Genomic DNA, 25,404 nt, shown 5'->3' with positions numbered 1-25,404 from the left:
ACATCAATTATGTCTTTGATGGCTGATTATTGATTACTGATCTCTTATTTTGGACCTCCAGCTGCGTAATGTGAACCTGTCCTGCGTGCGTACCTGCATGGTGGTGGCGGAGGAGCGGCCACGCATCGCCCTCACCCAGACCTTCTCCAAGATCTTTAAGGATCTGGGCCTGTCGCCACGCGCCGTCAGCACCACGTTTGGCTGCAGGGTCAACGTGGCCATCTGTCTGCAGGTAAGCAGCTGCAGGAGGACCAGGACAGGGGGTGGAGCGGTCGGGACCTTTATGGATTTTACCATGGCTCTCGGTCCAAACATGTCTATCAAAGTGAATGATGAATACAATATTAGTCTAAAGATTCTAATTCTACAACTTTCTACAAAAAGAAAATATTTAGTAGTGATTCAAACTGTCGCTTTAAATGAAAATGTGGGGTTTGAACTATTTGTCTGTATGGATCCTCACAATTGAGTGTGTGTGTGTTGCGGTGTCACTTAAGTATTCCAGTAGAAACATGTAGAGCGTTGATGTTTCAGGTTTAATAATGTTTCAGTGGTTCTGTTATCTGTGGATTCTTTTCTCTCTTTCTCAGTCGACAATTCATAATTTTTCTTTTTCTCTTTTCGACTCTTCTCTCCTCTCCTTGTTCTGTTTTACTCTTTGTCCTGGTCTTTGGTCGTTGTGTGTGTGTGTGTGTGTGTGTGTGTGCGTGTGTGTGTCCATGTATCTACATATCTCTGTCCATCTGTCTGTCCTGTGTCCTCCTGTCAGCCCAACAGGCTTGGGAAACTGGCTGAGCAGGTACTGTGGGACAACAGCAGCTGTGTGTGTACATGTGTGTGTACGTGTGTGTGTGTGTGTGTGCGTGTGTGCCGCGTTTGCTGCATGAGGTTTAAACTTTGATTTTTCTAAAGTTTCTCTGGCTTTTCCTTTTCTCCGCTCTAGCGCCACCTCGCTGCTGTTTGTTTCAGTTGAATGTAATCTGCTCTGGCTGGCTGAAGGGCGTGGCTTCATGCTGGCTGTGTGTGACGCTCTACATTACACCATCAGCTGGCAGCGGGCGTTAGGACTGAGAGTGAAAGTTGTTCAGTGTGGTTACGACCCTTTAGGCAGATCTCTGCTCACACACACGTGGACTTAGTCCGTTGAAGAAAACCTGAGCCATGTCTTATTCTTCTGACCGAATAAAGTTGTGGCTGCAGAGGGGGGAGGGGGGGGCAGAGGATCTTGCGTGTGTATAATCTGAAACAAGGAATGTATGATCTTTAGATGATTGGTGAGAAAGCAAGTGACCAGCAGCTGCTTTACCCTGTTAAAGGCACCTGCAGCCAGATTGCAGTCGGACCGGTCTGGTCACACACAGATAAACAAACAAACCCTCCTACTGAGATCCAAGCACACGTAGACAAAAACAGCTTTTAATGCAAATGTATCCACCGTGTTATGAAGTCTGGATACAGAAATCCTAAGTTTTAGAGGGAGCAAGAATAAAAGGTCTTAACTACACACAGGTTGGTGCTTGCAGGGCCCATGTGAGTTCACACACATATATTGTTTCTTTTATTTGTTATATTATATGAGTAGTTTTAGTAGCCGAAGTGAAAATTGCAGCAGGAGAATATCACAGCGCTATGATCGACCCTCTCTCTGATCAGGTTCATCACACTTGGTTGATGGTAAATACTTGGATTGTCGGCGCGTTGCTGTTGCTGAAACGTTTGAGAGAGAGAAACATCCTTCATTGTGACAAACCTTAGAAGAATTCATGAAATCCATCAAACAGGCATCAGGTTGTTCCATTTGCTGCTGCTGTGGCCACTTTGGTTGAGTTTTGTCAAAGGCCTAACTGCTGTAGTCCGTTTGGTTGGCTTCTGGCTGTGCCCCACCCCTTTCCCTTTCCCCCTCGCGCTTTGTCAGCAGTTGTACCATAAGCAACTTCCTCCCCTCCACACAAAGAAGAAAAACAACATTTTTTAATCATTGCTGTTGTCATTCTGCTTGTTTGCACAGGGCACAGCAGGACCAGACCCCACCACAGTGTACGTGGACATGAGAGCACTACGACATGACAGGTAGGGGGCGCTGCTGACTGATATGTACGGTATACATACATAAATATGATGTTATAGTATGATGAATTGTGTGTGTGTGTGTGTGTGTGTCTTAATCAGGGTCCGCCTGGTAGAGAGAGGGTCACCACACAGTCTGCCGCTGATGGAGTCTGGGAAGGTAAAGCCTCATTACAGTGATAACATCTCCTCACCTCAGTAACTCTGTAAGATTCACGTGTGATGATACAAACCTGATGTTCAAGTTCATATCTGTCCATTTCACATGCAGTTTAATCTTGATCAAAACTCTTTTTCTTTCTTACATTTTTGAAATTCTTAACTTTATTGAATTATCAAAGGAAGCTTAACTACATAAAGGCCAGAGTGGCAGAACTTTAAAGGCCTTTTACTCAAAACAGATCAAAACTTATTTTACTAAGATCACAAACTGTGAGGTTTGTTTTGCTCTTTTCCTGTTTACAACTCGACTGTCTGCCTTTAGATCCTTCCAGGAGTGAAAGTGATCATTGCCAACACGGAGACCAAAGGGCCCCTGGGAGACTCTCATCTAGGAGAGGTGAGGACCAGACAATCGCCATGGCTTTGACTTCTGATCACAGTTAGACTGAATGAATGATTACAGGAAACTGTTTACAATTTCTATTTAACATTAAACTTTATCATATTGTGAGTGATTGCTAGAAGGCAACCTGTGACCAAAAGCCACTCTGACCACATGTTTTATCATCTGTCTGTCTGTCTGTCTGTCTGTCTGTCTGTCTGTCTGTCTGTCTGTGTAGGTCTGGGTGAGCAGTCCACACAATGCCACTGGTTACTACACTGTGTATGGAGAGGAGGCGCTGCATGCTGACCACTTTAACACCAAGCTCAGCTTCGGCGACACTCAGACTGTGTGGGCGAGGACGGGCTACCTGGGCTTCCTGCGCCGCACTGAGCTCACTGATGCCAGTGGAGGTGAGTGTTTAGTGTTTAGTATCTTATAGCATTTGCATGATCTGTCGATCAGTTGGATGAATCAGTGAAGTCTTTGTATACTAGGAACACTTTGATGCTTTGGTTGCACTTTACAGATAAAAATCTAATCTGTGTGTGTGTGTGTGTGTGTGTGTGTGTGTGTGTGTGTGTGTGTGTGTGTGTGTGTGTGTGTGTGTGTGTGTGTGTGTGTGTGTGTGTGTGTGTGTGTGTGTGTGTGTGTGTGTGTGTTGCAGAGCGCCATGACGCTCTGTACGTTGTGGGCTCTCTGGATGAGACCCTGGAGCTGAGGGGAATGAGGTATCATCCAATTGACATCGAGACCTCCGTCATCCGCTCTCACAAGAGCATAGCTGAATGGTGAGAATCTGTGATGAAGATGAAAGTCGAGACGAAGCCAAACATGATGTCGAGGGTTACAAATAATGTATGTCAAAAATCATCCCATTTTGTTCTCCTCCCCCCTCCCTCCCTCCCCAGTGCGGTGTTCACTTGGACCAACCTGCTGGTGGTGGTGGTGGAGCTGGAGGGCTCCGAGCAGGAGGCTCTGGACCTGGTGGCCTTGGTCACCAACGTTGTCCTGGAGGAGCACTACCTTATCGTGGGCGTGGTGGTGGTGGTCGACCCCGGCGTCATTCCCATCAACTCCCGAGGAGAAAAGCAGCGGATGCACCTGAGAGACGGATTCCTGGCCGACCAGCTGGACCCCATATACGTGGCCTATAACATGTGAGGCGTGGCGTCCATGACGACAGGACTGTCACATGCGTGGCTTGTCGTGCGCGAGCGGCTCTGACGAAGGTCCAGGCTCGAGGTGAAGGAGAGCCGGGCCGCGCTCAGCTTTGGGGCCGCTGAGGGGAAATAAAAAACGAGACGCGGATGCAAAGAATTTATAACAGGAAAGACGCCGCGAACCTCCTGTGTGTTTCTCCCCATGACTTCACGCCACTGCAAACAACGTTTTCGAAGGTTTTCGGTGACGTGACAGAACCCAGGATGTCTGATAGATTTGATACTACACTGTGCCATTGCCTTTATTTTAGTTTCACTTGTGCCATTGAACAGGATTGATGCCAGCAGCCAAACTCCCGCTCTGACATTTCTCACGTTCATCTTGTCGTTCAGGTGTGTACATGTTTAGAACCTTAATCTGAACCCTGAACAGTGTGTTCCAGCCCAGTTCAGACTGTTATGCCATGACCAGTGAGTAGCCGTGTGCTTTCACATGATAAGCGGTGAACTAGGAAGATCGCATTCCAGGTGCAATGCGACTTTAAGGCAACCCACAGATCGCTCTTCCTCCTATTATGTGAAAGCACTCCGAGGGTTGGCGTGTGTTTGTGGATGCAGCCGCTCGCTCCAGCAGTAATGCTTTGGTTAGATGTGGTGCGACTCGTTCTCCTGTAATATAGTAGCAACGTTTCAACTGAACAAAATGCAATATGAGCGATGCTGCTTTGAGTGAATGCAGACAGGAAGTGCTGTTCATTACAAGTCATGATGTGAGGAGGAGCCTAAATGCTTGATTGATGATTAGCTACTTGCCAAATGGTCTGAATTAAGCCTTAAGTATTTTTCAGATGTGTGTTCCTGTCCCAGCTTCCATTTGATGGTAATTTAGTGAAGTTCCTCAGCGTTTGGAGAGAGATGAAGTAAACAGGGAGTTAGAGCTTCTCTGAATGCACCCAAAGTCTTTCATCTTCGTGGTTAGGATGGATTTACGTCATGTTAACCATTACACACATTTACCACAGAGATATTTCACCGTGTCTGTCCCTGTTGCCAGCTGTTGTTTGTGTGTGTGTGTGTGTGTGGGGGGGGGGGGGTAATTCAGAAAACACAGCGACAGAATCAATGCATTGCCAAGGATTTGAAGCATTATGCAGCTGAAAACACACCGCCGCACAAACGTTAAGACCTGTTTCAATGTGACGGTGGGATCTCTTTACATTATATTTACCACGTTTGGTACTTCTGATACCGTAATGACAGAGTTGCAGCATTTCCGCCAAACAGTTGTGAATCGTTCATCCATATCTCCTCTATTACAATGCAGAGAGTTTAGCATTCTTTTCCTGATTTGCTGGGGTCTTTAAGCTTTGTAGCAAACATGTAGCAGCTCATAAACACTCTCATCTCCCTGGACGTTTACCTGGTACACTCCTCAGAACGGGATACAATCACGTCTTATGAATGAGCCTCTGATATCGTGTTGTTGATTTTTGGTGATGCTGTGTGTTTTAATGAATTACCCCGTGTGTTTGATAGCGGAAGGCGGAAACAAATAGAAGCTGGTTTTGGTTTGATGCAAAAGGCCGTAGCCTCACTGTCTAAGGCTCTAAGGCCGACTGAGCTGAAACGTTGAGTTGCATGTACTGTATGAGGCAAGCGTGCGACGTGCTAGTAACATTTTAACACAGCTCTTACCACACTGACTTTGTACAGATGGACTTTAGTATGTTGCTTAAGAGTTTCTGTGTGCACATCCTTCACAAAGGGGCAGCGAGCCTACTGTAAGTATGTACAGGATTTTGTGTAAATTATTAACAGGTTGGGCGTAACGCAGAGTGAACCTGGTATATATGTGAGCCACCTCCTCACAGACCAACATTAGAAACGGTTTGTGGTGTACGGAGACGATGGGACGAGCACTATGTGAGAAAAGATTTTTTTATTGTATGAATCGTGGGATCAGGCCACTTCCAGGAGGAGACGAAGCACAAGAGGAAGACTGTTGTGCTCTGGCTGTCCAGGCGTCACGTCCTCCTGTGCACACCTTTGTTGTTAACAAACGGAAAGATGCTTTTGTCTGACATATGGTTTGTTGTCATTATTTTCATAACCTTATTTCTTAATGAATAAAAAGTGATTTTAACTTGAAATATCTTTCATCTTGTGTAGTGAGTAAAGTATTGAATATTTTATCCTCACACCTGCACCTCACAGCCAAGTGTAAATTTACAAATTAAGCTTATACGTGTCGAATGTCTGGACCAAGAGGGATGAAAGTCATATTGTTCTTTTTTCACAGTCTTTAGTTTTATATCATTTTGAGTCGATGGATCACATTTTCTGCATATTTGCGCTCACTTATGCAAAAAAAGTCTCTGACATTAATGTGTGATCAGATTGGCTTTAGGTTTATGGTGTGTGCATGTGTACACTAGAACCAATATATTCTGTATATTTAAAAACAGATCAATGAGATTATGTCATCATCAATGCCACTATGCAATTAATTTACATAATAAAACTTTTTAACATGTCACAATAATTAAAGCCTGGATTTATACAGGATAGAAAAGGGAAATAAGTGGACTGCAATTTTTATTAGAGAAAAGTTAGTTAACAAGAATTTGTGATGCCAAAATTCCACCATAACACTTCTATTCATTTATTCAGTGAATCCATCAGAGGAACTTTTTGTCCTCACACAGTTGATTAATCAGAGCCCAACTTCTTTGTTACAATCACCAGCATTAGAACACATGTAGCTCCTCTCACTCAGTATGTTTACATGCACCCAATAGTCAAATTAATTGTCTGTACTGAGATTTATGACAAAAGTGTGCCGTATACATATAAGGAATTAATAGCACGTTCCTCTGTTCTCTGAATTTACATTATGCATTTCCTAAGAGGTGAGTCGTTCTATTGAGGGAATGCATTGGGAGGTGTCTTACTCTGAGGTTGAATGATTTTGAAACTGCATGTGTGTGTGCCTAATTGAATATGCACGTAAATGGTCGGACTAAGAGGAGTCACATGAGAAAATGTCAAATTTTGCCAGAAACAACATGACACAATCCAAAATATTCTTCATCACATTCTGCATCAATATTCTGCATCACATTTCACCCTCAATCCATCATATTAAACTGGAATCCCAAAAACTAATTACAAGCGTGAAAAACCAGCTTCACATTTGTCTTGCATTATAAACCGTATTGTTAAAGGTAACATGACAATCACAAAATCACAATCAATTACTTTCATAAACGTCACAGTTGTATTTTGGTCCACTCAATATGCAAGTAACGACACTATTAATAACAATAAAGAAACTATCAGGTTAATGTGTTCTTAAAGGCTCTCAATCAAAACAAATCCACACAAAGTTGATTTTGATACATTACATTGTTTTCTCTTTTAACTCAACATATACACCACAGAATAAATCAATCAAAGTAATAAAGTAATGAAGTAAAATAGTCATAGAACTCCTTTCTCATCAGTAAAGTCATCAGTAAAAAAAGCTCATTTCATAACTGACACATTCTCACAAAGCTAATATGGGGATGATGCAGGTCCTATTAACTAAATCAGTGGTTCCCAAACTTTTTCTTTCGCGCCCCCCTTGTAAAGATCAGAAGTTGTTCTCCTTCTTCTGCAGCGAGACGAGGAAGTATTGGCTCATTCATCCCCCCACCCCCTGCAGTAGCTCTGAGCCCCCACTTTGGGAACCACTGAACTAAATGATTTGGTTTGGTTATTAATCTATTAATGTGAACTGAGTCAGCATGAAGCGTCTGTCATCTATAAGCCTTAATTTACATACGCTTCAACTCTGGTAAGAAGCTCTGATGCCTTGTCCATCGCCTTCTTCTCATTCTCTGACCTGAACTGTCCATTGGGAATGTGGGGGAATGTGTGACAGTTGGGATATTGAGTCTTTTTGGCATCCACTCCCAGCTGCTTCAGAATCGACACAATCTCAGGCAAATCCCTTAACTGAGAGTTGTAGTTGGAAACCACTGAGGCAGCGGACGAGATGGAGGTGCTGGTGGGGTGTTTACCATTTCTTTTGTACTCGGCGGCGATCAAAGACTTTTCCACTGCTTGATGGACTTTGAACAGACACCACTCAGTGCTCCCCCCACCAGTGTCATTGGACGCTGCTTTGAGATCACAGCGAGCTTGTCTGCACCATCGCCGAGCCTCCTCTGTGTCTGGCTTCGGCACATTTTGAAAGTGGTCCCAAAAGTTATAAGAACGGGAATGGGAGCCTGTATAGAATCTTTCACGTCCACTTCTGTGGTGTCCGGCCTCCTGATTCCACTGCTGGTAGAAGTCTCGGAAATGTGAGTTACCCCTTGAATTGGAGGACTTGTTGGTTTTGCCTGTTGTGAGCTCCTCGATCCGTTGCATTAAGTATTTGAACGCCTCGGTGGCGAGCGAAATGCGGTCTGGGTTTTTGTCAGGGTGCCATTTAAGGTACAGTCGCTTGATGGCTTTTTCCCTCATCTCTTTAGAAAGGCCAGAGCTCCAGATCTCTGCCAAAGTTTTGTCAATCTCCCTTTTGGCTTCTTCAAGAGATGTTGAAGAGAATCTTGTAGATGAGGATGTTTGGGAAGAGTTCGGCACAGCGCCTTCTACTACCTGCAGTGCTGTGGAAGTTGCCTGTCTTGGCTTCGCTGCTCGTTTAAACTGAAACAGGTCAAGTGAGGTGACTTCAATTATCTCATCTTGCCCAATTTGTATTTTGTATTTTGCTTCAAACATCCCAAAGGCTCCAGGCAGCTGTTCAACAATAACTGCATAAATGTAAGTGTTGTCAAGGCTATAGCCAACATATTCCCCCTCCTCAAAGTTGTTGAGGACATCCATATCTAGGGAATCATGCCATTCCTCTGGAATAGGTGTACCAGGGGCCGGGAGATTGTGGCTACAGCTCTTTTCCTCAACACTATCATGGATCCCGTTTTCAGCCAAAGTTTCCTGAACATCTTCTAGACTGTCGCATGTGAGAAGCACCCCGAGGACTGTAAGGTATTTTGATCCCATTCTGTTGCCTAGAAGAGCATTCATCTCTTTCGTCAATGTCATATTGATTTTGTTGATCACCTTGAGGGCCATGTCTTCACTGTGTTTTAAATAAAAGATGCAGCCCTGTTGGCTTTGCTTGACGTAGACGTCAGTTTCTGCAGTAGTTCTGTGCAGTGACTCTCCACCCAGCCAAAGCTGTGTTTCCAGGCTTTTACAGCAGACAATCTGAATACTGCCAAATGTCTTCTTCCACATGTCAACAGCTTCTTCTTGTGTTATTTTCCCCTCTGACTGCCCTCTGATGAGACAGATAAGTCCATGTCTAAAGGCTGCGGAGGACAGATGTTCTTCAAACCGCCTACTAAATGCACAGCCAGTGACATACTCACAAGGCTCCATGCCAGATTCCACCACTTTCTCTTTAGTAAACTGTGACAGCATTTTGGGCTGAATTTTCAGAGGCAGCAACTCAAGCATTCGTTGATGCTCATAACAGTCAGAACCTAAATGGCATTTTCTGAGTTTCTCAAGCAACAGGACCTTGTTTTGCAGTCCTTCTTCTAACCTTTTTGTGTACACCGTGTCATTATAATAGAGTGAGCTGGATGGGTATAATCTGCCATCTACTGAAGGAAGATAAAGGATCTCCACAAGTTCAACAGGTGACTGGTTTCCTTCAGATTTAATTAAATGAAACAACTGCGCCACGGCACGCCTCGCAGTTATCTGCTGGTTTGCGATTGGTCTTTTTTTGTCACAGGAATCAGCATGAACCGCTGCCAGAACATTACAATACTGCACTGCTGTAGCTTCTGACTTAATACCAATTTTCTTGAAGAAATCAGCAAAAATTAGATCATCTTCTTGAGTTTTGTACAAGTAGGGCCTGAGGTCCTGACAATGCTCGAGTGAAAGACATACTTCATCTGTCCTCACAAGTTTTCTGTTTTTTTCTACCAACACAATTGGGAGACCAATCAACTGTCTGCTCTCAAAGTTGTTATTTTGCAGGTAGCCATAACAACTCCGAAACACCTTAGCACGGGTGTTGAGTAACTTCGCAGATGCACAAGGTGACTCACAGATGTTGCTCATGTTGCTGGTCACAGACTGTGAGGGTGGATGTTCAAAGGCTCCTGCAGCCTTTACTTTTTGCAGGAGTTTGGCTGACTTATAACATTTTAAATCTATTATTGGCATTGAGGTCCAAATCAATTCTTCAGATTCTGGGTTCCGGTGAATTAAAGATCCTCTGATTGCGACAGCAGTCGACTCATCAGCTGATGGCTTGTGGTAGCTGCGCAATTCTTGTTGAATTTTCACAGGGAAAATGAACTTGATGTTGGCTATGCTCTCCAGTAATCTTTGCTCTCCCTTTTCATCACATGCCATTGTCGTGGCAGCTCTCAACAATATGGGTGATTTCTTTTTCAGCTCTTCAAGTTTCTGATGTCCTTTTGCTTCTGATTCGATCTGGAATGCAAAGTTGATGATTTCATCTTTTGACACGTCATGTTTCATTCCAAGTTGTTTGAGTAAGGCTTTACTGCATGCCATTTGTAGTGTGTCTGTTTTACACACCTCACTCCAAAAGTTTTGGGGCACAAATTTTTCTTCAGGCAACATTGCCTTGTACAACTCAACATCCTCATCATAGAAGTATGAAGCCCTCTCCATTGTGCCTTGGGAGCTGCGAATCAAATTCACTGTCTTCATTGAGGAGATTATCTTCTCTTCACTCTCACAATATTCATCATGATATCGCAGTGACAGCACCAGTTTGATACAGTGAAGCAGTTGTGTGTCTGTGAGTTTGTGCAGGATAGGCAGAAGGAACTTCAGGAAATACTCCAAATCATCCAGGACTTGAATGTTCAAGGTTTTTGACTCACTCATATTCTCATTGTTGTTTTTGAGAAAAATGCTGCCATTGTTAGGAAGCATGAGCAAGTCTGGAAAGCTTTTCAATTTACTCACATTGAGGATGAATACAGCTTCAGGTCCGTCAATTCTTACTCGCTCACCATGTATTGTTTGGAAAATTGGTAAGGATTTAAGCTTTCGATGATACTCTTGGTTCTCTCTGGAGAGTCCATTCTGCAGGAAGCATTGTAGCTCCTTCATGTCCTCCATGGTAAGCTGTGAAAACTCGGACCGATTGATTTCGCAGACTTTGTCCAAAATGGAACTTTTAGATGTTACTTTCATAAGCTCAGGGGACAAAAGTGAAAATACTGTGAAACCCATCTCAAGGAAAAATGTGCTGTCAAGTCTCATGAAACCGAGTTTGAAGAGAATCTTTGACATGTCCTCATCTAAGGCACATTGAATCACTCTTGGCATGTCTTTCATTTTTTGCAGGAAGTGTTGGTTGTTTAACCTCGGACACACAACAGGAAGCATGCAACAGTCCTCAAACAGCTCCCTCACTTTACTTAGTGTCAGACTTGTATCATCTCCAGTGTTGGTAGAAGTTGCTGGTTTAACATTACTTGTGAGGAACCTCCAAAGTCCTTGGAGCCATTTCTGTATTTTGTCGTTTGGGACATGAAGGCCAGTCAGTTTGTCAACTTCACAGCCTTGAAGAAGCTGCTGAAGTAATGGTTTCAAATACTTCACTGCACTGGGAACTGTCAAAGTGTTGACCAGGTTGCCAGCTTGTAGAACCTGCATGTGGTCAGCATTGGTTGAATAATCAGCAAATTCCTCCTCATAGCCAGAGAACAGACTGTCATATCTTGATATCAGCTTGGGGGACTTGCAGTCGAACACTCTCAAAACTTGATCTCTTGTCAGAAGAAGTGGAAGTCCATGGATTGATCCAGAAATGTCTGTGGTGGCATTTTCCAAGCACAAATCTTTGAGGCAGAATATCAAGAGCTGGGAACATCTTGATTTATCTCCAATCGGTGTCGCACTTATGGGCTGTGGTAGATTCATGTTATTTTGGGTTGAGTCATGCAGGGGTCTTTCTTTCAGGAAGTTCCTTACAGCTGCAGGACTCACATATTTCACTTCAATCCCAGCTGATTTGAAACTATTCCAGACCTTTTTCATTTTTGCGGAACAAGGAACTAACTTCATTCCAACATCTTCCAAAATGGGATTGATTGTTTGCGCGTATTCATCTGTCAAGTGAGGGGCATTGGTGGATTCTGTCTCTCTGACACTGCACCAGACATACGAGTTCTCTGTAATTGATCGTTGGGCAATTATTCTTTCTGATCTCCTCAACACTGGAATCACGCAAAGTGCTCTTTCATGTATTGATCTGTATACATCATGTATCATTTCCTGCCAATCCTGAGCAACATCTTTAGAAACAACAGGGAAAAAACGCAAGTAAATGTCTTTCAGACGGATAGCCATCCCTTTCTGATCTCCTTTTATCTTTTGAAAGTTACTGCTGATGTAACGAAGCAGATCTGCATACAGTGGAGCAATGACGTTCTGTTTCAAAGATTCATTCCACTTCATTTTCAAACTTTGCCCATCTTCTTTCCAAAGGCTTCTTCTGGAAGAGTCAACCTCAAAGTTTCCATTGACATGCACAGGCAGTCCGGTTTGCCCTGGTAAAGGAAGTGAACAAAAGGCTTCTCCACTAAACTCCTCCGGTGGTAACGGTTTACATTGCACACGTGCAGCGACTGCTGCCTGGGGAAGCTTGTCTGATTGGTTCTTTTCATTCCCACTGCTGTCTTTGAATGAGCCTAACTGTTCTGCAATGAGCCATTTGTTTTTCATTCGAGCTGAGGTTGTAATGTCGACTTGGTAAAAAGCCTTCTGTGGGGTTATGGCTTTGTCTGATTGTAGAGCCTCTTGTACATGCTTCTGAAAAGCAGCTTTCTTTTCATTGTTTGCCTTTGGTAGACTTTTTTCAACCTCGAAGATTGTTTTGAGTTCCCCTGGATTTTCACTGATTTCATGGAATGTCATTTTGCGGATGTTTTTGAGGAATAGAATTAAACCTTCAGGGTCTTCAGACAGAGCTGAGCGCAACTCCATCATGTCCCGGTCAGTGACTGCCTGCTGTGATATTTTGGAGCTGTTTGCCATTGTACCAATCCTCAGAGGTAATCTGAACATGGTGCCCTGCTCAAGAGGAAATTCATCTGGAAGAAAGGATTTGTAGACATCATTGTACATCTCATTGAAAACCCCACCTAGTTTATAACCAATGCCAGCTTGTGGCTTGTCTGGATGACACTCAATGTATTCCTGATTTGGATCAGAAATGCAGAGCAATTCATCGCCGGTCAAGATCGAAGGGCAATCTGTCAGATGGTACACAGAGTTAAACCCGACTCCGTATTTTCCTGTTTTCTCTGGAGTGCAGCGTTTTCCACCTTCTCCCAGCTGTTGAATGCCTTTCAAATCGGAATCAGAAAACACTTTGTTGTTGTACACACACAGTGCTGGACCCTGCAGCTTGTTCCATCTGTCCCCAAATGTTTTTTCAGTGCCATGTTGCCGCTTGTCCCAGACAAAGTGTATTTCTGTTGCTTCTGCATCATCTGCATTTTGAATCAGCTCTTTGAGGATGTCCTTCTTTGATGGATACGCGGAAATAATGTTTTTGATCCGAACAGGTAGTTCTTCTCTCTGTTCAAATTCAAAAGCAAATGGTGACAGGTTTTCAATGACAACATTTTGCAGAGTTTGATGCCTAGTTGTTTCGATTCCCAAAATGAGAGCATTATCCCGAGCGATTTTATTGTGGCATAAAGTGAGCCCTTTGGTGACTGGCATCCATGGGCTGTCATTGTAATATATCTTGCTTGCCAGTTGTAGAACACCATGTTCATCAGGCACCAGACAGTCACCCTTTGTTTTCGCTTCGGTCTCACATATCCCTTTGGTCAATATTGTGAGGCACACATTGAGATCAGTCTTTGGCAGGGAGTTGTTTCCATGGTGACACTTCAATTTCTGCAGCACGGAATGGAACTGATTGACTGTAAAAATTCTTTGAACACCTACACATTCCCAGAGTGTCCTGAAACAGGCGAGAGCAGCTGGAAGTACATGAAGGTAAGGTTTTGCTTCAAGTTGATCATTTTCTGCCACAGTATTCACGTGTACAAAGTCATTGCCAAGAAGAATGAAAGGGAACGAATTTGCTGTCTCTGAAATGAGCATGTGGTCCTCTGAAGAACAGAGCCATTGATCCAGAAACTTGTAGCATTCGTGAGCCATTCTTTGAAGCATGTCTTTGTCAAAGTTTTGAGATTTCTTCCACGCTTCATGCAGCTGCTGAAGCACTGTCTTTGGCTCTGGACTTTCACGGACTCCTAAAAATTGCAGGACTGGGTCAGTGCTGTGCATTTTCAGGTTTGAGTGGTCCAACACAGGGTGTGTCATGTTTACAAGTTGGTGGCATTTTTCATTAAAAACATCAGTGGGCCTTCTAAGTTTCACCTCTCCGCTCATTTTTATGTCGCCAGGAGAAAATGCTGGAAGGAATTCAGTATTCCTCAGTGTTTCCCAGCAGGGAGACTCTTCCTGCATGTGCATCTTCATAAGCTCAAGAAGACACCTCAAATGCCCATATGCTTTCTTGGTGTCGGTGTACCAAGTTTTCCTGACTGTGCTGGCTTTCTCTGTGATGTCCTCCCATGGGAGATCATCATTCAACATTCCAAGTTCTAACAGGCGTTGAATCCTTTTGGGGAAACAAAAGTCACTTTTGGTACTGTCAAGCAAGCGGCCTTCTTCTTGTTCAAATAGACAGGCCACTTTCCCTGATGGATTCACTAGTTTCCCAATATACTGAAGCTGTCCACCAGTTGTTGGGATGCATGGGTAGCGTACTAGTAGGTCGTCAATTTCTGTGATATTGAGATCAATAGCATTCAGCACAAGGATATTTCTGCTCTTGGGGTCCATTACATCAAGGTTGCTAAATACTACTTCTTTGTAGAACTTCTCCCAGTCCCATGTTCTCCTCTGTAGCATCTCTCCCAAGCCAGCCTGTTTGAAACTATTTCTCAACCATAGTGGAAGGGAAACAACTTGGTTTGGTGCTCTTGTGTGTTTTTGACACACCTGCATTGCAAGTGCAGCAATGCTTTTATCTTCTTCGATGCTTTGGTGTAGAAATATGGCATTGTTCATTGAGCACCAATGTTTGCCATCACTGAAGAGCTCTGGGCCAATGGACTGGGCAACAGCAGAGTAAAAGGCATCCACCAAGGGCTTGAAAGTGTGACTTACTTTCTCCCTGTCAGGCCAAAAGGCGTGGTAACAGTAACTTTCAAGTTGCTTGTTTTCACACATGTCCTTTAAAACTGAGAGTACAGTAACATATGCTGTTGTCACAGGATCCTGAAGGAGAGATACGTTCCACTCATGTTTCACTCCACTCTCCCACAGACCTTTTCGATTGCTCGTTACAGCAAATGTTCCATTTACATTGACCGGGAGTCCTGTGTCAATGGAAAGTGGAAGGAAGCAAAATGCCTGTCCAGTGTGTTCTGTTTGTAATACCGAAAACTTGCCAGTTTCCCGATCATTTTGCAAAGGCACAGCAATTCCCCCAATGGGCAAAGAGAATCTGGTCTGCTTCTTTTGTGCCATTTTCAAGGCGTGATCTTTTCCAAAGCAGTTGTAAAGCAGCCAGGACTGGACTTCAGATTGCATGTGTTGTTGACTGGCTATTGTGACAATGCTAGCTGCACAGCAGTCAATGACCTCTTTGCATTTTTCATCAAGTTCAATCAACCATTTCTCTGCTTGACGCTGTTGTGAAATACAGGTTGGATCTGGAAGCATCATTGTGCTCACGATGGTTTTGGAGACAGTCATGACAGTTTTAATTTGGTCATCTCTTGGAGGGGTTGATGCATCATTAGAGATACTCTGCAGAGATAAGGTGCTGATGTTTTTCAGAAAAAGCAGATGAGTTTGTGAATCATTAGTGAGGTGGTGTTGAAACATCTTAATATGGTGCTTGTCATACACATTTTTGCTTATGTCTGACTTGAGAGCCTCTTCTGGAGTTCGGAAAGGTAGTTTGATCAGAGTGCCTGGATAGGGTTTAGGTGGACTTTGTCTGGTGAAACTACAATCAAAAATGTTCTCATATGGTCTAAATTGACCGGGAAAAAAATCAAAGTGCCGCTTCAGGGACAGGTCCAACTTGATTCCAGGATTTGTTTTGTTTTTGATGTGCGTCCTCAGGTGGGTTACATTTGGATCAAGTATGAGAAGACTCTTGCCACTGAGGATGGAGGGAATATCTGTTATGTGATACACAGTGTTAAATCCAAGTCCAAACTTCCCAATTTTTTCCACCTTGTTTTCCTTCGATGCAGCACCTACTCTGACAATATTTTCCCAATCTTCTGGTGTGAACTGCTCATTGTTGTATGCCCATAGACAAGGTCCCTGGCAAAGGGTCATTTCTGGGTCAATCAGACTGTCAGGGGGGAACTGATGCTCTCTGAAATCCACCAAAAATTTGCAGGCATTTGCCCCAGCATCTTCTGAATTTTGAATGAGCTCTTTGAAGATGTCGCTGTCTTCATCGTACTCCTTGAGAATGTTTTTAAGCCTTATTGTTATTGGTTCAGATTGCCCACACTGTTCTATTCCCACAAACTCTGGACTGAGGATGCGTGTACTGAGGAATGGTATGTTCAGCCATTCAGCTGCTGCTTTGGGAATTTCTTCATGTATGACGTGAATTTCTTCCTGGCCGTTCTGGAGCTCTTTCAAGCCATGCTTATTTATGTCACAGAAGACAGTCATTGAAAGTGGTTTGAGGGTAAATTGTCCACCATCTGTGATGACTGGCACAGGGATGTTCTCAGGAACACTCTTCTTCTCTCTCCACAGCCAACTAACAATTTCGATGGACACTTTGAGCTCAGAGGACCTTGCAAATGGCTGTTGCCTCCTGTCAATGGCTTGTTTGATAGAGTGAAGAATGGCAACAATTTCTTCTTCTGACAGCGACTCCCTCAGGCCCAACTTCATGAGCAACATCTTGAATGGCAGGAATTCATATGGTACCTTTCCGATGTAAGAGCTGAGATCTAGATTGGGTGGGTAGTTTAGAACCAGATCTTGAGTTGCGACAAACTGGTTGCGGTTCCACAGCCAACATGTGTCTTTGCTCATGATTGTAGTGAACTCAGAATTGTGATCTTGCATGTGTTTGTAAATACTATGCAGCCTCCTCTTGAAATCTGCATCAGTATCAGGATCATCCATGGTCTGCGCTTTTGATTTCAAGACTCCCAAATTATCTAGCACTTTTTGAGGTGGGGGGGTACGGTTGAGACCAAGCTGGTTGTTGACTCTGTTGTTGAGTTTTCCTATCAGAGGCATCACATACCCGACCATGTCCTTATACTGTGAAAGTCTCACTTCATCTGGACAGAAGAACCAGCTTTTCTGAGATTGCTTTTGGGGTTGTTCTCTCTCATTGGTAGGTTGAGCACATGGGACCCATTTCAGCATTTTGAGGCTGTCAAGCTGTGGTTGAGAAAATCTAGACAGTAGATCATTTCCATCCAACATTCTCAAAAGTGCCTGAGCCCTTTTGCCCATCTCTATTGGTGAGCCAACATGCAGTTTGTTGATCTGTGTGGCAACTTGCAGCACGTGACTTGGTGCCACTTGTGTTTCTTTATTCAGCAATCCAATGTCTGTTAGGCTTTCAAGCATCTGCTGTGTCTGAGTGTACACACATGGGGGGAAGAGCTCTGACTCAAAGAGGGCTGTGAAAGTTTCATTTTGTGGATCAAAAAAGCCTGCGGTCTTTTTCAGCTCTCCATTCACTTCAATGAAGCTTAAGTCCTTGCATCTACTTTTTAAGGTCTTATTTTGAGAGAACAGGATATTGCCGTGCTGCAAAATCCAAGTCATGATTTTTTCTGTGTCCTCTTTCTTGCAGGCCGCCCTCTCAACACAGTCAATGAGGAGATTGGCTGCTTGAGCTGTGTCCATGAGCTTAATATTGAGCAGCTGTAACAGTCTGCGGTCAGCCTCAGTAGCACACTGCACTACTGAATCAGGCATGGGGAGATCTTCTGGCACTTTCAGACCAGAATTCAAGAGTACAGCCTGTTTGGATTGAGCTCCAACACTCAACCCGTTCATGGTTTGGAACAGAGGCAACTTTGACAGTAAATCTTTCTCACTTCTTGGAAGAGAACCCAGACTCGACAGATAATCTTTCACTATTTCCCGCTCTACCTGAGACACAGTCTGGATTTGTCTGATGACATGCTGAGCATCTAGGTTCACAAACACCTTCATGACACTGCTTGGGGACGGGCACAACACATATGAATCTAAATCTGCATGCTTAAGCCACTCGTTTCCTCTCACAACAGTGCCACCAACTTTGTTCACCAATTCGGCAATGTGATCTGGCAAGCTAACCTGTCGGGTGTTCTGAAAAATCAGAGTTGTGTTTTTTTGCAGTCTTGCGAGTGACACAGGCTGCCTGACCTTGTCTATGGGCGTGACTGGTATCAATGGCATTCCAGTAAATCTACTTAACTCTTTGAAGTGAGCGTTGAGAAAGTTCCAGAATCTCTGGAGCCAGTCTGATGGTGGATGGTGGCTGCTGCCGATCTTCCAGGTAACGTTCCCTGTCGTTGTCTGGCTCCAGTCCTCAGGCAAACAACTCCTTACAAAGTCCACCACTTTGTCTTTATCAAGGTTGAAGACCTTGAATAAATCTGTGAAAGTTTCATACACGTAATGTGAAAAGCATGCAAGTGAAGCATTTGATTTTTATATCAGTGTGGTCTATGATTGATGTTCTTACTTGTCGCAGCCAGCTTTATCAGGTGGTCACTGCAGGTTGTGCTAAGATCATCTGGAATGAAGAGATGTTGTCCCAGTCCTGGCAGCAGGAATCTGCATCAAAAAAAGGTTTCATCATTGGTTACATGAAATACTGGAACTACACTACGATGCAATGAACCTTTTCAAATTGAAAATAATCCTGTGGCTCATAGTCCGTGTGTTTGGGAAACCTACCTTGGAAATGTGTCGTTGTCAATCAAAACGGTGTCCTCCTCTTCATCTGTGAACGACCTGAAAGTGCCATCACTGCGAGGGAGCAGCTGAAGACCCCGTAGATCTGCATATTTTCCATCAATCAAAATGAATTCCAAAAGACATAGTTTGTCCTCTTTACAAATGTTACGCACGCCAGTCCTGTGGAGAACATCTCTGAGGAAACTCGGGGTCACGCGTGTGAGGTTGTTGTGGTCGGGATAAGCTGCTTCTATAGCTTTAGCAACAGAAGCTGGTAAAGTGACAAGGTTTGCTCCACAAGAAACCAGAGTTCTTTCTATGGCTTCCAATGTTGCAAGAGGTGTTGGACCATTACAAGGAAGCACAGCTTCTGATGGAGTGACGAACATTGTTTCATCTTTGGCTAGAGAGAGGACCGCCACATTTTCTCTGAATAACTGATGAAGAACATCCAGAGCAACAGTGTGCCACTTCTCTTTTTGTTGTGTCTGGGTAACATCTGGCCAAATGTCATATACAGTAGAGACAGGGAGCATAGATGCTTGAGATAGTTTGATAGCATCTTGAAGGATCATGAGATATGCATGCGGGAGAACTTCCTTTAACAGCAACTCATTCCACAAAGCAGCTTCATCGTGTTTTTGGTCTTCCTCTTGCCATTTGATGTGTCTTCTGTTGTCTGTGAGGCCAAAGCATGCGTTGATGTAGACTGGAAGGCCTGTCTTGTTGGATTCATCGCTCAGGTTTGGGAGGGGGAGAAAGCAACTCAGTCTGCTGTCATTGCAGTCAATTGTCTGGCCACAAGGGAATGCCAAGTCAACTTGCGGGAGAAAGGACAACTTCTCTGAAAGCGAATCCAGTTGTTCTATGTTGCCTTCTTTCATGCAACATGTTGTCACCAGCCACTTTGTTTCTGTGGGATCTTCTGAGGAGAGGGTGATGGATTTGAAGCTTGTGGAACCCTTAACGACTGACTCCTCTTCTGGCTCCAAAATGACATCTGTGTTGGTTGAGGAAGTCACTTTAAGCCTGGTGTTGACGGAGCTGTCTTTGTTGATGTGTATCAAGGACACAGAAGTAACGTGTCTCAGGAACAGGAGGCTTAAATGTGCATCTGCAATGAAGCTATCAAAAAGCTCAACAACTTTATCTGAGTCATATAGCTTATCAGAAATGTCTGATGTCTCATTGCGCAAAGGGAATCGGAAAATTGTCCCATCAAAGTGCTTATCCTCCATGATGATCTTTGACCATTGTGGCTTGTTTACAAGTGACAGTATGTCTCGAAAAGGTTGGAATTGATCATGCAATGTCATCAACATTTCCTGGTCTTCTGTATCAGCCAAAGACCAGCGAGAGCCTCCATTTCCTTTCCCAAAGAGTTTCTCTTGGGGGTCCAGCAAGCCAAGGTGACCTGAACTGAATATACTTGGCACATCTGTTAATAGGAAGAATGGATATTACATTAATGAACTATGTTCCCTATAGATTCAGATTTAAGTGGTACGAGTATGAATGTGTGTGTGGTGTCACCTGTTATGTGGTAAACAGAGTTGAAGCCGAGTCCAAACCTCCCGACTTTGTTTGGGTCATTGCGCTTGACACTCCTGCCTGCAGCCTGAATGCCTTCCCAGTCTTCATCGCTGAAGTCTGCATTGTTGTAGACATACAGAGCAGGACCTTTCCAAAAACAAAAATAGTGTCAAATGAATCTTATGTTTACGCAGCCATGTGCTGCTTATTAAGACTACCAGTTTCCTATAGAATAGCTTATTCCTATCTGTGATCATTGTCACATTGTCATTGTCTACATCTGCTGTTTCTATTCATCTATGATCATGACACAGGAAACACCTTTTCTTGTGATCATGAAATCATATTTTCATCATCATCAATGATACTTAAACTGTTTTTACCTGAACAAATCATGCACATGCTGCAAGTCTAACCCAAACCAATTCAAATCCCTTTGTAATTATATGAACATAATTTATTCATTTTTCTGTGATCACAACAAACTACTATTCAGTAATGACTGACATACACAAAAAACATTTTCACGATCACAGGAAAACCGTTTCAAATATTCATCATAATAAAACTAAAAGTAATAAGACAAATAATAAAACTGAAAATGATAAAATGGTGCCAACCCCAATAGTCCCATGTTTGTAACTCTTGTGTTTACCTTGGTATTTCCCCAGTCCTTCAGTGCACAGGCTCTCAGTCCCATAGTTTCTCTCATCATGGATGAAAACCACTTCAGTGGCTTGAGCATCATCTGCATTTTGAACCAGCTCCTGTTCCAACAATGATGCAGAAAACTATGAACTCAATGAACAGTCTTATTGTTAAAATAAGTATTTTCCTGTTGCACTGCTGTTGCCATTTGTAAATGTTAACAAGACAAACACATATATTCAAAATGCAGTTATCTAATCGAAGATTGACGCTTTATGACATTAGTGTGATATTTATGTAGTCATACAAACGACATTTGGAACATGTCATATAAAATGTATACGTATATTATAGTCTAGTGCAGTGGTCTCCAATAGGTCGCTCGCGAGCGACCATTAGCTCGCCACCCTTTCAAGGTTCAAAGAATAACATTTGACAACACAATGTCACTAGGTAAAGCTGTTTGAATTTCTATCCAATCAATTTCACAGACATTCCGCCCCTTTTGTTACAAAACGATTATAAGCAAACACCTGTCAGACCAACAAACTGTTGTGATGTTTAGTTACGTAACACCGTAACATTTGGCTAGCAAGCGCACACCGGAGTTGCTGATGACCGCCCCGAAAATAGCCCCGATAAAAAGAACATTCCAGAACTATTTTAATTCCTCATGAAAACAGTACAACACTCACTGTCATCTCATTAACATCAGAACAGGCTGAATGATGGGAAGACAGATGATATGGGAACTAAAGGGAATTCCCTGAATTACAGGGAATGTGAAGGGAAATTGTGACAGTGATATGTGGACAGACAAATGTGAAATATGAAAGGTATAGTACTGGTAGAAATAGTAAAATAAGTAACCAACAATATAGAAAATAATAACATTTTGTTTTCTATGAGATTAAAATGATGTAAATTCATTAGTGTGAGCTTGACACACTGAAAATGTATACAGAAAAAAACATGATTCTAGATAAACCAAGATAAGATGATCCTATTTTATGAGCAATAAAAAAACATGCTTATGTTGCCGAGAGCATTTTGATACAAAATGTGAGTGTTGGATATCGACATTTTGTAAATGTTCACACAAAAGACTCTGGTGCTGAGTGGAGAATCAACCATGTGGATATATGTTACTCATAATGTTAAACATGAGTAGCTCTCAGGCACTTTTATTTTGTCAAAGTAGCTCTCAGAGGCAAAAAGGTTGGAGACCACTGGTGTAGTGCATTGTACCCGCCTTTAAAATCTGTCCACCATCTGGATATCGACGTAGAATATCTTTCAGGTAGTCGATGAAGGGTGGCGCTGTTGCCCCAAACGAAGTCCTAAACAGAGCAGCAGGATTACATAGTCAGAGCCAGAGTCACAATGTTAACCTCAGTGACCCTGCAGTCATCCTACGGGCAAACTGCAGGCTTAACACATTAAAGTCTCTTCTGTTGTTGGATAACTTTAATATGCATCAGAAGTGTTTGTTGTTTCAGTGGTTAATCAGCTGTACTGACACTCAAAAAAGCTTTAAGGTAAGTGGCCTCTAGTGTCAAAATGGCCATTTACACTTCATGCAGGTGAGTACTGAAATGGCAGAGAGGAACTACATTATGCAATCAAATCTCACTTCAAACGTCCTCCTCTCGTGCTGCTGGCAAAAGGGTTTGTGTGTGTGTGTGTGCATTTGGGCAATCAGGCAGCGGCTCTGCATTGTTCCCAATTACTGGAAATGTGATCATATCCTCCTCCACCCTCTAGTGCCCTTGTCAGGATTTTCAACAGATCAAAGAAACTAAACAGCAGATATAAAGGTTTTTACTCATGAAGACACCTGTAACCACACACAACCCAATGTATGAGCCCAAAGCTGAAAGAAAGAACATCCACTCCATCACTAACATTACTACATTGTACAAATCTCACAACACCACCACACATAAATATAAATGAATATATATAAAAAATAAATATGTTAACATCTGTATTTGATGTTATTTGATTTTTTTCATTTTTTATTCCAGGGATTTCTCCCCTTTTCATTCTTCCTCCTGTGTTTCTGCCGCTTTTTCATTACGGTCATTTAGCAGACGCTTTTATCCAAAGCGACTTATATTACACCACCCATTACAGAGGGGGGAGCAGTTGAGAGTTCGGTGCCTTGCTCAGGGGCACCTCGGCAGGGACTCGAACCTGCGACCCTCCGATTCCCAAGCGGAAGCTCTACCGACTGAGCTACTGCCTCCCTACACTGCAGTTACATCCTTTTTCAAAAACCCCTGTAATGTCCTCCTGTGTTACAATAACCTAAGGCCCTCTGGGGTCAAATGAACCCCAAATAGTTTGACTGTTATCTAAACCATAAAGTGTAAATTTTCAATTATTTTTGTGTCACAGCTTTAGTCTGACTCCAGTCCAACGCATCACCATAAATTTTTCCATTTATTTTGGAATTTAGGGCCAAAAGGCCTTGTTTACATAAAATACACCCTATTTTTGAGTTTAAAAAATGAAAAAAAATTGTTTAGTGAGGGTGCCATTTTTGAATTTTTTTGAAGGGCAGCAAATACTAACACCTATTGTCCTCTGGGGTCACACTGACCCCAAAATGGTTTGACTGTTATTTGAAGCATAAAGTATAAATTTTCAATTAATTTTGTGTTACACCTTTAGTCTAACTCCAGTCCAACCCATTTCCACAAAAATTTCCCTTAATTTTAGAAATTAGGGCCAATAGCGCTTGTTTACATAAAAGTAGGTAAAGTAAGGCAGGGATTTAGGCTTCTGCCGCACCCAAAAAATGCATGTTTTTGGACCTGGCATCGCATGCTGTCCATACCTTCTGTTGTTGTCCCATTATTAAATAACCATTGCTTGACCACACACATCAAACATCCAAGATAAAAAAATGTGCTGGAGAGCAGTAGGGTGTGACTTTTTACACCACTTTGTGCTTTGGCACCATTTTGACCCCAGGAGCAAAGGAGTTAGAAATTCAATAAAACACCCAAAATTCAATGAAATGACTTCAAAATCATCATCTTCTAATCATGAAGAGCATCGTATCAAACTACCCCTGTAAATTTCAGACCATTTGATCAAAGAAAACACATTTCATCAACTTTTTTAGTATTGTATTGTCCTTGGGGTCAATCTGACCCCAGGACATTCCGAGGGTTAATGTGGTTTTCTACCCACCAAAAAAATTGTGTAGTATTTGTCTTGCTATCTCTTTTCATGCTCTTGTGTTATGTCATCTTTAACTAATTTAATAGATATACTGTTGTTGTTGCCATATTCTATTATTCTGTTTGACTGTTAGATGATCTGATCTTGTCTTGTATACGGAGCACTGAGAGCAACATGTTCTGTAAAAGAAATTTGCAACACTAATAATGACTCACCGGGCTTTCCTCTGTTTCCTGGAACTCATCTTTCCTAGGTGGACTGCTGTAAGAAATACCAAGAAAACTTTACCAGGGATATAATAAAGGGCGTGGCTTAGATTGATCAGCCAACAGAGGCACGAACCTTCTTTGGCCACCAGAGGCCGCCACTAAATCTAAATCACTGTCTTTACTTTAAATCGTCCGCGTTACCGTCACTATTAACACACTAAAAGAGTTGGTACTTGGTGAACAATTATACACTAAAGCAGATAACAAGTGTAGGATGAAATGCGGATTTAAAGTCTAATTTTCAGAGTTCAGAATGGCATTCAGAATTTACATTTTACCCAACTGTCGCACAAGAACGTCCAGGAAAAAGGAAACAGGAAGTTATTAAATTGCGGTAATAAGTGTTGAGCTTTATGTAGAAGCTGAAATCCAACACTGCGTTCACAACATTGGTAAAATATTATCTAAAATGTACAATTAAACAAAAAGAATCTTTGATTATTTTTTAAATCTTTGATTTGAGATACAGGTCATGGCATTAAAATTACATTCCTCAAATATTTAAATTCAGATGTCTACCTATGTGCACAGTACAGTGCACAGTACCTCAGTCATGGTGATCCATAGAGAGTCACATCTGGCTCAGCAAGTTGCAGCGAACTATGGTGATGCTCTTTTGTCCGGCTGTTTTTATCGGCTTGTGAACGCCCAGCAGTGTTTCTGTTTCCTAACCCTCGCTCCTCTGTCATGTATGTTACACTGAAACGAAACCTTAGATGCAAAACGCAACTATTTCCCAACACCCTGTCCCATTTAACACGAAACGAAACCATCGCCGTTTTGCCGACAAAAAACTCGATGCTATTTGTTATCGCGACTTGCGTCACATTAATAACCCGTGAAAGTGTAGAACTGAAGTTTAGTCCTGTTAGGAGGGTTCGAATCCGGGAAAAGGCCTCTAAAGGAATGTGATTTCCGGTAATATAGGCTATAAGACCTACAATACAGCCTGTACAGG

General features: G+C 42.7%; 2 protein-coding genes across 7 annotated transcripts in view; one reads left to right on the top strand and one right to left on the bottom strand.

Moving 5' to 3' along the window:
- The window catches only part of LOC143015914 (disco-interacting protein 2 homolog A-like), a 65,655-nt gene extending 59,061 nt beyond the window's left edge, over positions 1-6,594 (top strand). For 3 of the 6 annotated variants that reach the window (XM_076170057.1, XM_076170056.1, XM_076170060.1), the window contains 8 exons: positions 62-232; positions 770-799; positions 2,009-2,070; positions 2,170-2,227; positions 2,552-2,626; positions 2,850-3,024; positions 3,279-3,402; positions 3,523-6,594. In XM_076170057.1, coding sequence (XP_076026172.1) covers positions 62-232; positions 770-799; positions 2,009-2,070; positions 2,170-2,227; positions 2,552-2,626; positions 2,850-3,024; positions 3,279-3,402; positions 3,523-3,775 — 948 coding nt within the window. In that variant the 3' untranslated portion in view covers positions 3,776-6,594. The remainder of the gene's footprint in view (positions 1-61; positions 233-769; positions 800-2,008; positions 2,071-2,169; positions 2,228-2,551; positions 2,627-2,849; positions 3,025-3,278; positions 3,403-3,522) is intronic. The other 3 variants (XM_076170061.1, XM_076170059.1, XM_076170058.1) reach the window with 1 other exon arrangement.
- LOC143015913 (sacsin-like) lies at positions 6,480-25,155 on the bottom strand. The gene is made up of 8 exons (XM_076170054.1): positions 24,993-25,155; positions 24,393-24,438; positions 22,238-22,325; positions 20,993-21,104; positions 20,338-20,484; positions 18,805-20,242; positions 18,590-18,681; positions 6,480-18,500 (listed from the first exon to the last, which is right to left on the bottom strand). Exons 2-8 carry the CDS (start codon positions 24,419-24,421, stop codon positions 7,588-7,590), a joined length of 12,819 nt encoding a protein of 4,272 aa, XP_076026169.1. The 5' UTR covers positions 24,422-24,438; positions 24,993-25,155; the 3' UTR covers positions 6,480-7,587.
- Between the last annotated feature and the right edge of the window lie 249 nt (positions 25,156-25,404).

This window comes from Genypterus blacodes, unplaced genomic scaffold, assembly GCF_046128005.1.
Source record: "Genypterus blacodes isolate CSIRO-AG114 ecotype Tasmania unplaced genomic scaffold, CSIRO-AGI_Gbla_v1 ptg000214l_1, whole genome shotgun sequence".
Classification (NCBI taxonomy): domain Eukaryota; kingdom Metazoa; phylum Chordata; class Actinopteri; order Ophidiiformes; family Ophidiidae; genus Genypterus; species Genypterus blacodes.
Note: the sequence above shows the minus strand (reverse complement) of the source record. Positions and strands in the feature narration are given on the sequence as shown.